This window comes from Tiliqua scincoides, chromosome 3 (genome assembly GCF_035046505.1).
Source record: "Tiliqua scincoides isolate rTilSci1 chromosome 3, rTilSci1.hap2, whole genome shotgun sequence".
NCBI classification, from domain to species: domain Eukaryota; kingdom Metazoa; phylum Chordata; class Lepidosauria; order Squamata; family Scincidae; genus Tiliqua; species Tiliqua scincoides.
The window spans coordinates 237,142,938-237,157,361 of NC_089823.1; the positions used below are offsets into that span (position 1 = coordinate 237,142,938).

At 44.9% G+C, this 14,424-nt stretch overlaps 1 protein-coding gene across 1 annotated transcript in view; it reads right to left on the reverse strand.

The window, feature by feature from the left end:
• DIS3L2 (DIS3 like 3'-5' exoribonuclease 2) overlaps nucleotides 1-14,424 on the reverse strand; it is a 267,654-nt gene that overhangs the window by 112,994 nt on the left and 140,236 nt on the right. The window contains exon 10 of the mRNA XM_066621078.1: nucleotides 13,489-13,662. Coding sequence (XP_066477175.1) covers nucleotides 13,489-13,662 — 174 coding nt within the window. The remainder of the gene's footprint in view (nucleotides 1-13,488; nucleotides 13,663-14,424) is intronic.

Sequence of the window (14,424 nt, forward strand, 5' to 3'; positions counted from 1 at the left end):
GGACATTCATTTATTCATTCATCTAACTTCCACCTCTAATGTATCTATTCGATGTGGCCCTTCGGTCAAAAAGTTTAGAGACCCCTGGTGTAGTGGTTAAGAAACTGACTGTGAGCCTGGACATCCCTGGATCAAATCTATCATAAACTCACTGGGTGAGTCATTCCCTCTCAACCTCAGACCTTCCATCTGCAATATGGGGATAATAATACTGTCCTACTTTACAGGACTGTTGTAATGATTGTAAAGTATGAACACTCAGAAGCACTGTATGAATGCTAGCATTTCTATGATAAATAATTCGTGTACACACACACTTATTCACATAACACACTTTAAACTTGTATTTTTTAAAATTTTTGAATAAACTGCCTCAGGCTGGTTGCTTCTGCATAGGAAGGGGGGGCTACTTTCTCATCTGCTTGCAGTGACACAAACCAACTGCAGCAATAACCTATAAAGCCTCTTGCTTCCATAAGTACATATTCCTTCAATTAAAAACCCATTAATGAATGGAATTTCAAAAAGCCATCGCATTCCAAGATACACTGCTTACATAACGTCTCGATTTACCGTCCTCCTCAGAATCACGTCCGAACGGCCTGGAAACGCCCCATGCATCTGAAGCTTTGTGGGTCCCCTTGCCAGACCCGAGCCCCAGACAAGGTGCCCCTGCCATGGCTCAGAAGCTAACTCTGGGACACCCTGAACTCTGCCAAGCAGGCAGTGTTCACAAGTACGCAATGAGGAGCTTAAAACAACTGCTCTCTTGTGCTGACAGGTCTTAAGAGAAAGGATTAAGGGCTCCTCAAGAAACCAGAGGCCGCTGGGGTTTTGTTACAATGGAACAGGTCGCTTATTCCAGCTGTTTGGTGCTGCAACCGCAAAGCCAGCCACCCATCGTGATCTGTAGCTCGGGGCAGTTTAAAAATTAATAGACTGGCTGCAGCAAAGAGCCTGTGTTGGAAATGAGCGGAACATAAATACGCCCGTGCCAGAACTCGGAAAAGCACATCGAAGGAAATGTAGCAACGAGGACAGGCGCTCTGCTTTGACTCACTCCGCCAACTGAACCTCTCCACGAGGTCAACCACGGGGCCCAAGTTCACCAGAGTCCACGCCTGCAGGGAGGGCTGAGCATGGATTCCCAGCCTCAGCACCCTGAACTCTGAACTGCACTGGGCACTGCACACCAGATCTGGCTGAAGCTTACTTAGTACCTCGGCTTTTACACGTTTATTTTCATAGCCCACCCATTCCTGAAGGATCAGGGTGGGTAGGAAGAGCACACACATCCCAGGAAAGAAAAAAAAGTTCATCCAATTGTAACAAGGAGGAGGTAGGGCAGCCACCAAGGACAGCTCTGTGCCTTCCTCAACTGAATCTGTAACCCAGATAGCATCGCTAAGGCGTAGTTGTGATGGTCACATTAGGTGTGACCTGGGAACTGCATCTCTGAAAATCCCAACATCTTTCATTTCATTTTATTTATTTTTTTGGCCCCAAAGCAAAAACAAAGGACCACACAGAGGGGCACAATCTGCATTGGAACCATAACAAAGAGAAATTCTGGACCCCTGTGCTATGGCCCCCACCCCAATCCCACCCTTCTGGCTGCTACTAATTACAGAGGAGAAAACTTATGGGTACAATGCTTAGTCAGGGCTGTGATGAAGTGAGAACAGTTAGGGCCCATTTCCCACTGATCCAAATCATTCCCCACCAGCTCAGAAGCTTCTTCCAATTCTCCCCCCCCCCCCGCTACCATTGCTATCAAGCAAAAAGAACTCAAACTGAGTTCCTAGGTAAGAACAGTGATGTCACTTCCTGCTTGATGAAATCACTTCTGATATCATGGTGATGTCACTTCCTGCTTGATGATGTCCTGCCATAACATCACTTCCAGGTTGATGACATTACTTCCGGTGGGTCCCAGACAGATTGTCATTCTCAGAAGCAGGTCCCAAGCTGAAAAGGGTGAGAACCACTGCTCTAGAATAATGCAGAATAACTTGCGTCTTATGGAAGATGTATCCATGAAAGACTGATGTACCTGGTGGAACACACTTGTTGTGAATGAACCAAGGAGACTTCATCTAATCAGGAGTTAAGTCCCAGGTGTCCAGAACCTAACAGAGACTGGAGCAAGTGCAAAACAGACTACAGTAGTCAGCAACGGTCTCCCACGGTCTTCCAACTTTAGAATCATTTTGTGCTGAATAAATGCACACAGTCCATTCATGCTGCTTTCCAGGACAACATTCACTCAGAGTCAGGTCCCTTCTGGCTAGCTACATCCTCCCACCGTATCCACAGGCTAATGTTAACACAAGCATCTCTCCAATATGGAACCTCTTTCGTGAAGATCATTTCCTGACTTAAGGACAAATAATTATTTTAGTTTATTGCCGCTCTTCAGACAAACAAGTCTCAGCACAATAAAATATACTGAATTGCAAAACCACCAACACAAACCCATCAAAAAATAAAACAATGGAGCACAGCAGCAAATAAAAAAAAGTTCCAGAACAAACAGTAAACAATCCAAAACATGTGGACAAATAAAAAGGCTTAAATCTCGTGCCACCTACCCCTAAAATAAAGACAGCGCCAGGCAAACCTTGTTGGGGAGGGAATTCTAGCAAGAGGGTTCCACAACTGAAACAGTCTTGCTGGTCACAACTCTTGCTGGTCACTACCTACCTCAGTTCAGAGCAGCAATTTTCAACCAGTGTGCCACAAAAGGTCTGCAGGTGAGCTGTGGGAGTCTGAAGCACAGCACTGAAAATCTAGGAAAAACGCTTCTGGGTTCTGCAGCTCTGTTTCTAGGCCAACTGTCTGTAGTAATAGACTGTCTGGCCTAGCAGAACAGCCGGAGGAAGATGGACAAACAACTCGTTAGTACACACACAGTCCGATCCTATGCTGGCCAGCACAAGCAGAAAAGGCACACACACAGTCACAAACATGCCATAAACCACATTATGACCATGCAGAGGCCAGTGCTGCAAAGGTGATAACTGAACACAAATTCCAGAATTGTGATCTGAGGGTACACATCAACCTCCATTCTAGTATCTCATAGAATCATAGAGTTGGAAGGAACCTACAAGGTCATCTAGTCCAGCCCCCTGCCTGTAGCAGGAAATCCTCCTAGAGCATTTCCAACAGGTGCTTGTCAAGCCTCTGCTTAAAGACCTCCAGTGAGGCAGAATCGGTTCCACTGCCAAATCACCCTGACCGTGAGTAATTTTTTTCTGAACTGGAATCTCTTCTCTCAAAGCTTGTACACTTTGGAGCCAGTTCTACTCTCAAGGGCAGTTGAGAACAAATTTTTCCCTTCTTCCACATATCCCTTCAGGTATTGTCAGGTATTATTCAGGTAAGTGTGCTGTCATATCTCCTCTTAGCCTCTTCTTCTCCAGGCTGAACGTACTAAGTTCCCTCGATCTTTCCTCATAGGAAGAGGCAGTCTAAAATAGTTTTATTTTTTCATGGATGGCGGTGTTGTCCTTAAAGAAAGGGCTGAAAGCGATATTACAGTGGTGTTAAGTGTTTTTATTCCAAATTAATATTTTAATCAATTTTAAAGCATTTTTATTGAGTGTAATCACTGTCATATAGGTGGTAAATATGTTTTTATACCTGTGGCTGTCAGCAGGTGTATGCACAGGAATAAAACAGGCAGAGAACACATCAAACATGTACACCCCTAAGAGCACAACTACAACGTCAGCTACTTGAATTAAATTTACAGGAGTTGTTTAAGATTTGCCTGCTACTTACATGAACAACTACAATGAACCTCATGCTGCCAAACAAACAAATTAAGACACTGCCAAATAGAAACACTGAGAAGATAGCGAACCAACAGAATATAACATTGACTTGCTATGGAGACAAACTGGTTTTAAAGTGCAGGGGGGAAAAAACCACACCAGCATAGCAAGGAACCATTAAACAGCTGCTTTCTCATAAGTAAATGCAAATGTGTAGCTCAGTTTCGCTTTCCAAAGGGTTGAATACATTCATCAGCTTGGAGAGAGGGACTTCTTTTACAAGTGATTTTGAGACCTGCATTCATTGGATCAGGACAGTTCTGGTGCTGTTGCATCCCTCTCAGCCTGCCCTTTCCAATGGGCCAAGGCACGGTTGCCTACTCATGAGTAAGTTTCCCTTTCCATAGGGCTCCATGCATTTTCCTTGGCAGGCTCTGAGCATGCTCAGAAGACTCTACAGCCAATTAAAGCAACAGAGCTCCGAGGGAGGTAGAGGCTTAGAAACACAGTCAGAAGCACTTGGGATGATCCACAGACACTCCACAGCCACTTAAAAAGATACATGGCAGTGTTATTTCATTAACTGAGCAAGACATTGTGTTTAGTTATTTTGCTTTGGTGCCGTTATTTTGTTTGAACCATTTTAGACTGCCCCTACTAATAGGGCTAGTTCTCCAGCCCTCTGATCATCCTCAATGCTCTCCTCTGAACGCACTCCAGTTTGGCTGCATCTCTTGTGAAGCGAGGTGCCAGAATTGCACACAGTACTCCAGGTGAGGTTTAATCACCATGTTACAAACATCACTTGTCAACTTAAAGTTGAGGTGAGACTCCCCTTGGTCAACTAACTTTTCATGCAGAAAAATACGAATGTAAACTTTTACTGGGACGTTACATACTTCAGCAACTATAGCTGGTCATTGGCTGAGAGAGCTCAATGACTATCTTTTGTTTATCCACATTCAGATTTTGTGGGTCTCATTTAAAACTTTAATAAGGCATCTCCAAGACACTTAACTGTAAAGGGTGACAACATGTCTAGACACCTACATTTTTAAGCGAGTCTCATTTCTCTTCCCACTGTGAACAGCCACACAAAAGGTTGCTGGCCCACTTGGAATTCAACCTGGCACCGACTCATCCATGATTTTGTTCATTCAACTCAAGAGGACTGGCATTCTGAAATTAGGTGGGAAGGATATTTTTAGATCTTTGCAATGCTCCAGCATCATCTCAAGGACCTTGCTGAGTTCTATCTTGGAAAGAAAGTGAACCAGACACATTTCAGGTCTGGGAAACTGTTGTTTTCACTTGGGAATAGGTATCCTTCTGTTGTTGGTTCACTTCAGAGAAACAAACACTTTTTGTGCGTAAAATACTCTGCTGTAGCAACCACAAAAATACACCCTGGTCCTCAACACTAAGAAAATGGTGTACAGAGCAAATGAATGGCCCTCTGCATTTTCAAGGAACTTTTCTTGGAAAAAATGTAGAAGAGGGTTCTGTTGAGTTAACTTTCTCTCTACCAAATCAAGACCACAAAGCAGTTCCAAGTGAATTCAGTTCCTTGAATTCTAGAATTCTCTTCTCCTGGACACTTGTCCAAACGGAAGCCCACGCACCTTCCAGATTGACTTCCAGTGGATAGGGTTGTTGTTGCTGCTGTTGTTGTCGTTAAGTCGTGTCCAACTCTTCATGACCTCATAGACCACAGCATGCCAGGCCCCCCTATCTACCACTAACTTCCGGAGTTTGTCCAATTTCATGTTCATTGCCTCCATGACACTATCTGACCATCTCATCCTCCGCTGTTCTCTTCTCCTTTTGCCTTCAATTTTTCCCAGCATCAGGGTGTTTTCTAAAGAGTCCTCCCTTCTCATGAGACGACCAAAGTATTTAAGCTTCAGCTTCAGCATCTGTCCTTCCAATTAACAGTCAGTGTTGATTTCCTGTAGGATTGAATGACTTGATCTCCTTGCAGTCCAGGGGACTCTCAAAATTCTTCTCCAACACCATAATTTGAAAGCATCTATTCTTCGGCGCTCAGCCCTCCTTATGGTCCAGTTCTCACAGCCATATATTACTATTGGGAAAACCATAGCTTTGACTATGCGGACCTTTATCGACAGTGATGTTTCAGCTTTTCATTCAGTGGTCTAGGCTTACCATAGCTTTCCTCCCAAGCATGGCTAATTTCATGGCTGCAGTCGCTGTCTGCAGTGACCTTGGAGCCCAAGAAGATAAACTCTGTCATGGCTTCCATTTCTTCCCCTTCTATAAGAACATAAGAACAGCCCCACTGGATCAGGCCATAGGCCCATCTAGTCCAGCTTCCTGTATCTCACAGCGGCCCACCAAATGCCCCAGGGAGCACACCAGATAACAAGAGACCTCGTCCTGGTGCTCTCCCCTACATCTGGCATTCTGACTTAACCCATTCCTAAAATCAGGAGGTTGCGCAAACACATCATGGCTTGTACCCCATAATGGATTTTTCCTCCAGAAACTCGTCCAATCCACTTTTAAAGGCGTCTAGGCTAGACGCCAGCACCACATCCTGTGGCAAGGAGTTCCACAGACTGACCACGCGCTGAGTAAAGAAATATTTTCTTTTGTCTGTCCTAACCCGCCCAACACTCAATTTTAGTGGATGTCCCCTGGTTCTGGTATTATGTGAGAGTGTAAAGAGCATCTCCCTATCCACTCTGTCCATCCCCTGCATAATTTTGTATGTCTCAATCATGTCCCCCCTCAAGCGTCTCTTTTCTAGGCTGAAGAGGCCCAAACGCCGTAGCCTTTCCTCATAAGGAAGGTGCCCCAGCCCCGTAATCAGCTTAGTCGCTCTCTTTTGCACCTTCTCCATTTCCACTATGTCTTTTTTGAGATGCGGCGACCAGAACTGGACTACTATCTGCCATGAGGGGATGGGACCGGATGCCCCATTTTGCACTTTCCTCGTTCACCCTCATCAAGAGGTTCTTCAGATTCTCCTCACTTTCTGCCATTAGAGTGGTATCGTCTGCATATCTGAGGTCACTGATATTTTCCTGGCAATCTTAACTCTGGCTTGTGATTCATCCAGACCAGTCTTTTGCATGATGTACTCTACATATAAGTTAAATAAGCAAGGTGACAATATACAGCCTTGTTGTACTCCTTTTAGTAGATAGGGTAGGGGTAGAATAATTAGCATACTGTTATCCACTCCAAGCTTTTGATAGTGTGGGCTATATGCCCAATTCCATAAACAAAACTAAAAGGGGGGGGAGAGAAATTCCCTTTTACTTTGGTCCTCACTATACTGTTCAAGATCTAAGGTGAAAAAAGGAGAATGTGTTCCTGGGGAAATGTGGGAGGAGGTAAGGACAGCACATAAGTAGTACCTGCACCAGGCTTCTAAGGGGCCAAATGGCTGTCGTGTCTCAACTAAAGCATTTGGTAATTTAAAAACGTCTGTAACTTGGCCATTTAAAAAATATTTATTTTTACCATACCCCAAAATCTCTATATTTTATTAGTAGGTAAGAGAACATCAGAAGCAAGCAACTGCTCAGCCTGAATGAGATTGATTCGCATGTGATTTGGTGGGACTCAGTTGGACAACAGGCTCCGATTTACTGACAGACAGACAGACAGACAGACAGACAGACAGACAGACAGACAGACAGACAGACCCTGCTACCTTATCAGTCCCCTGCACATTTCTACACATCCTCTTCTAGGGCTATAGATTTTGTTGTTCCTGAAGTCAGTACCAATTCAAGCCATGGAAAATATCCAGGGAACAAGCCATTCAACAGCTTTCTGACTTATGCCTTTCACCTGCCGCGGAGAACCATCTGTCCCTGGGAGCCACACTGCTTCCTTTCCCTGCAGCTCCTTCTGTCCTCCATGCCTCTAAACTTGTCAGCCAACGAGCCTTTCATATAAGCACTGCTAATCTTCACAGTTACAAGCACCTATCCACAGAAAGGCAGAAAAATAGTTGGCCGGCTGTGCTGCAATGCAGGGATTGTCTCGCTGCCTGGGATTTCCAGTTACAAACAGTGCTAAGAACAGCCCCTCCATGTCTAGGACAGAACAAAACAAAGCAAGATGTCCTACTGCTTTCCTGCCTACCAAAGGCAAGGCAGTCACAGTCCCTGCTGAAACTTCTGCTTAAGGAGGCACAGAATAGCCCAACACCAGATCCCTGAACTCGTGATGGCTCCAACTGGATCACCTGGGTCCTCTTGCATCATTCTCTGGATGTGCAAGACAAAAGCCTTCAAAGTCTTTTTTTTACAGAGCAGTAGACTACCATTCTTATTTCTAATCCTTAGCTATATTCTCACTTTTCTCTGTTTTACTTTATTTAGTTTCAACTAACATTTGCATCCTGATTTTTTTTTTACCACAGAAGCAACCCAAGGTTCTTGTTGGCATCCTTCAGTCTCTGAAGACTGTGGTATCGCACTCTGAATAGTGTTCTGGAACAGAGTGTCCTCTCCAGTGCGCGAAGCCTGGGTAAAGTAGATATGGAGGATAGACTGTTACCCATGCAGCAAATCCCCCCTCTCCACGTCGCTGAAATGGTCCAATGGAAAGGCAGAAGCCAATACGGTTGGTTCCAGCGGCGTCGCAGGAGTTGCCAGAACGTGACTGTGTTCAGCCATGAACTGCCTCAGGGACTCCGGCTCCGGATTTTGCCTCGAGGTTGACTCCTGAAGCCTTTTCCATAACTGGATGTAGCCGCAAGGCAGCAGAGGTTTGGGATCAGAGTTTTCCTGCTCTCAGATGAGCTGCCTTCCCAGGCTAACGAGTCCCATCTACCCGGTGGCTGTTCAGTCGCCTCTTACGACAAGTACAGCCAAACTGAGGGCCTATTCTTATCCCCAGCCCTCAGGGGAAACCCAAGGTTATGTACAAAGAATAAGACAATAAAAAACACAGTATGAAGGCAGTACTGAAGGCCATCCTAGTAACCCCACCACCACTGAAACCCTCAGTCCCCTCCAAAATCTGAATCAAAAAATCCAGATTTTAACTAATCTCCTGAAGGACTGACGGGTAGGAGTCAACTGAACCTTAAATGGGAAGGGCATTCAAGAGAGTTGGTGCCAACACTGAAAAAACCCTGCTTTTAGTGGATGCTCATCATGCTTCTAAGGACAAAGGCACTGGAGTAAGACCTGGTAAACAAGCGTGTGTACGGGAAGGCACATATGGGAAGATATAGTGAGTTCAGAATAGTGTACAAGAATGTGGGGTTCCCCATTTTATCCTCACGACCACCCTCAAAGTCAATGGTCCCCAACGAGAGGATCACAACCCCCCCCCCAACACAGGCATGCACATTTTTTACTTTAAAAATGGTGTTTTTTTAACTTGCTAGCACCAATGGCGATGAACCCGTGTCATACTAACAGCACTAAGGGTCTCTGGTCGAGGAGCTACCTTCCCTTAAGGAGGAAGAGTTCCAACAAAGGTTGGGAACCACTGCTCTAGGTAGTAGAGGTTGAGAATCAATAATTGGCCCTGAGTCGCCCAATACACTTTATGGCAATGTTTCTCAAACAGCGGATCAGGGCCCACTAGGTGAACCAATTTCTGGTGGGTCTCCATTCACCAATATTTTATTTTAATATATTTTAATATATTGGGCTTGATGGTCTCATGGTATGTGACTGCATTTGGGGAAATGTTACAGATCTGTGCTTTTAACAGGCTACTACGTATATGCTTTTAACAATGATAGTCAATGGGACTTACTCCTGGGTAAGTGTGGGTAGGATTGTTAAAAATTTTCCTGCTTGATGATGCCACTTCAGGTCATGACATCGCTTCCGGTGGGTCCCAACAAATTCTCAATTTAAAAAGTGGGCCCCTACACTAAAAGTTTGAGAACCACTACTTTATGGCATTCCCGTGGACAAAGACCAACACTCTCGGCGCTGCAGCACACTGGCTCTAGTATTACAACAAAGGCTCTCTGAAGACCTTATGGACTAGAACACTGAAAATGCTCCACCACCCTGGCTAGTGGAAAAGTGCAGCCACATAGGAGAAATGTTATTTAGACTTATACGGAGCAAGGAAGAGTCACTGCAGATATCTCCCTGCCCAAAAGGCTTCTCATAAGGCTTAAGTGCAGTTCTGTCCACCAGCTTCAGAGCACAATCATCTTTGATGTACAAGTTTCCTATAGTCACCAACATGTGACAAACCACACACTTTCCTGTCATAGGTAACAATCAGAATTGTGTGTCCACGCAACATCCAGGATTACTGCTATTGTTCCACCATTCAGTTTGCCCTCAGAGTTAAAAGTTGAATTCTCATCTTCCTCTCACTAAATGCACTACCAACCAACAGTCTCTCAGCATTTCTAAAGTGTGTTGTCCGTATCCTGACAACCACCACAAAAAGACGGTCAGTATTGTGATCTCCAGATTTGGTAGCTGTACCAGAGAGGCTTGCCTGAGGCCACCACGTGAGGTTGTGGCCAGGGCCAGATTTGAACTGGCTCATAGCTCATGCTCCTGGGCCTTGTGCTCGCTCAGCCCAAGTTCTGCCAGATTCCAGAGTCATCTTCCCATCAAGTCCCCTGCTGCCTGCAAGCATCACAAAATGAAGACGACTCATCTGAGCTCCTGGGTGTCCTTGGAGATTCCTATCTACAGGAGCAACAGTTAATTAACTGTGTCTACAGGGACGCAGCACACTCATTAACTACTGAATGCTGATTTTAACAGAGCTCAGGCCTCCTTGCTTGCTTATTTCAGGTACAGTCACCAGTATTTGGTGCCAGTACCAAATAGAGTTTGGGCCACTGCTTCTGAACTGAACAAGCAAGAGAATAGAATCCAGCTTTGCATCTCACAGATGATCCTGGGGAGCTTTTAGCTGCAACACCCTTTTTCTGCACTTGGTATTTTTAGCTCATTGTTTTCTATTTTGGCAGCTGACAAAGCGCAGCTTGTAATTTTACCTCCAGTTTCATATTCCTTCTTAAAAGTGAATACAACATCCTGTTTATAATAATAAAATCACCAGTTGGCAGGATGATGCTCGGCAGAAAAAAAGAGGAAGAGAGAGAGGGAAAGTGAAGGGAAAAAAGAGAGAAAAAGAGAAAGCAACTGGAAAATTTAGAGCTAGCAAGTTTTGGTGCCAAGTTTCACATTTGCTCTGGTCCAGAGGAGGTCACTAGTCCCACTTGCTACACAGTTGAGGAATGAAGACTGATCGGCACAAACTCTCCCTTGTTAGAGCACAGAAGCCATCTCCTTTCAAACACGAGTTTTGCCCTTTTCAAGAAAAGTGACGCGACGCTTTTTCCATTTGAACAATGGGAGAGATGGAAAAGGCAGAGCTCCTCAGCCCAGAATGACCCTTTTTTCTCTCTCCAGGATTTGGGGTTTTCTTTCTTTCCTACTAGGGGAGGACTTTCCTGGCTGTGTTACTTGCCCCAATTTAGCAGCAAGGTAAACAAAAAGATAAGAATGAAATTAAAAACATTTGAATGAGCCACAGAAATAGCTTTGGAGGTTTTCTTTAGGTTCTGTAAATCTTTTTTTTTCCCCTCCAGTGTCGCCCCTGCATCCTTCGGGGAAATTTGCATCTCAACATTTCCTTTGACCCTCTTGACTTTTCTATTGAAGTCTGTGCCATGAAACTGACAGTGGGGGGGGGGGAGGGAGTAAAGGAAGAAAAAAGAGAGCCCGGAGAAAATATTGGAGGGGCAGGAAAGGAAGGGGCCAAGTGTTCTTGGTACTTGGTATCAAGGAAGGGGTCAAGCATTCTTGCAATCTTGGTACTGCCACACCACATCTTCAGCCTTCTCAATGCTTTTGAAAAAGTATGAACAAACATTGTACTTTTCACAGCTGCACTAAATGGAGCTGAGAAACACTGTCTCTATTCAATCTGACCCCACATGGGAGGAAAGGGAATTTGTGTGTTCTCTTTATTTTTATTATTTATTTTTCACATTTTTATACCACCCTTCCTCCAAGGAGCTCAGGATGGTATACATAGTCCCTTCCTCCCTTTTGTCCTCATAACTACCCTGTAAGGTCAGTGAGGCTGAGAGTAGCATAAATGAGGAAAGAAGGTTTGTGGCAAATGCGACTGACTAGTAAGACAAGCCAACATTTGTGGACCCCAGAGATTGCTGGTTTCATCCTGCAGGGCAGGAATCCCTTAAGCTAGATTAACAGCAAAGCACTACAGGCCACCACCAGCTTTCCTTGTCAAAAGCATAAAGCATACCAGCCACCAAAGACCAGGAACCAATCTGAAGACTTCTGCGTCTTCAAATAATCCCAGGCATGTTTCTTTGTCTTGTTGAACAGGAGAGCAGAAACACATACCTTATCATCTCCAGTAAGAAGCAGACAGTTTTGTTCTTAATGCTCTTAAAGGTGAAGTTCCAGGGTACTGAAAAGCCTGCTGCTGTCACCCTCACAATAAGATCTGATTAAAAGTTATATAGTAACAGTTCCTGATTTTTGTCTACTTTCTTTAATTTTGTCTGTTTTGGACCTTTCTGGCACTTCAGAGGCTACGTGACGCCCACATCCTGAAAAGGCTGCGGAGTCATCCAGATGCAGTAGACATCCTCCTTATGGGTGTGCTGTTCAGCATCTTTTTTCCCCATCTGATAGCTAAACAAAGAACTTTGCTTTGAGACAGTTCACTGAACTGTGAAACCCACCAGACCTCCAAGAATAGGAGATTCAGGAGGTGACCCACTTCCCTCTCATACCCAGTCCTACAGGTGAAACCTGGTTAGCGCTCATAGGCTATAGAAAATGAGGTTACACACCCCCCTCTGCACATTTGCCCATTTGAACTATCTCATGCTTCATGGAGGGGGGGCTCACCCACTCACCTTGCTACAGGTGGGAATGTCAGGCTCAGAACTTGGGAGCAACGCAAGTAAGCAGGGTAGGTACTGAACCCTGGGCATGGCACGGTTTTGGCTGATTTGCCTTTCAGCACCATTGTGGGCCTTCAGCATTGCAGGCCTTTCTTGCTGCCCTCCTCCGCAACTTGCAAGTACCATCAGCGTTATTTTCATCCTATCAAGCTAGAACAGTGTTTCTCAAACTGTGGGTTGGGACCCACTAGGTGGGTCACGAGCCAATTTCAGGTTGGTCCCCATTCATTTCAATACTTTATTTTTAATATATTAGACTTGATGCTAGCATGGTATGTGACTGCATTTGGGAAAACGTTACAGACCTGTACTTTTGACAAGCTACTATGTATATTCTTTTAACAATGATAGTAAATGGACGTACTCCTGAGTAAGTGTGGGTAGGATTGCAGCCTAGGATTGTTAAAAAATTTCCTGCTTGATGATGTCACTTCTGCTCATGACATCACTTCTGGTAGGACCTGACAGAGTGTCATTCTAAAAAGCGGGTCCCAGCGCTAAATGTGTGAGAACCACTGAGCTAGAAAAATCAATACACCATGAAGAAATAGAGGCACTGCAGTTCCCAAATTTGAGTCATTTACTCAAGGAAGTCTTCTGTCCCCTTAAGTCCTTTGATGATCAAACTCACAAAGCACACAGACTGTTTCCTCCAGGTCAGAACTCCAGGCAAACAAAGTTGCTTTCCACATCGATCAAATCTAGTCTGGCACTACCACTCAAATAGCATCCGAAGGCAATGATTCCTGCAAAGGGAGAATAAGTAAGCAGGAAAAGGGTTGCAATTACCTTAAATCTCTCCTCTTGGCCAGCTCTGCTGGTGGAATGGTCCAGGGTAGATTCTGGGGGAGGCACTGGAGGACTTCTGGGGAGAAATCCGAGAAATCCACACCATATTCCATCAGGATTCCTTCTGTCTCCGGCTCAATTTCTCCAGCCTGCCCAAGACTTTGGGCCAACCTCCTGTAGAAAAGAAGCAGCAAAGAAGGGGTGCTTGTTTTTATCAAGTTAAAAGGTAGATTGGAATCCACAAAGGGATGGGTGGGGCTGCTATCAAGAAGACAGAGAAGAAGTTGGCAAACTGGGTAAGAGGATACCTTTGATGGAGTTGCATCATGCACAAAAAAGCTTTTGACAGAAGGGGGCCCAGTACAAAGCACATCAACACATTGGAATGCACCCTGAAGACTGGAAGGGAGCTCTGAATATCCACAGGGTTCAAGGATGCTCACAATCCACTGAACAGAACTGGGGGGGGGAGGCTTGCGGACCCCTGTAAACAGAAAGGTGGGCTTTCCGTGACTGTGTGTGGTGTGCTTGCCTTTTGCTGAATCTCATCATCTGGGCAGCTTGTACCTTAGGAATACTATTTTAGAGGGGGAACCTCATCTGAGGACAAATTCAAGATCAAAAAACATTAAAAAGTGTACTTTAGAATGACTGGCTGGGGGTAGGTTTCTACCACCTAAAAAAACATCCAGGCAAAGTTATCAGTACAAGATACACACACCCATTCTTTTTTTTAAGCAAAGGGATGGGCATGTTGAACTCATGAACTCACCAAACAAAGTAGGTGCTTATGAGATGTGAAGCACTGAGAGGAGGAAAAGAGTGATAGTGCACCCTCCCATCTCTCAATAGTGCTTCTTCAGCATGTTCTGTCTGAAGCTTACACCTCCCCAGTACTTTGGGAGTGGGTTGGAGGGGTGGAGAGTGAATTGTCCT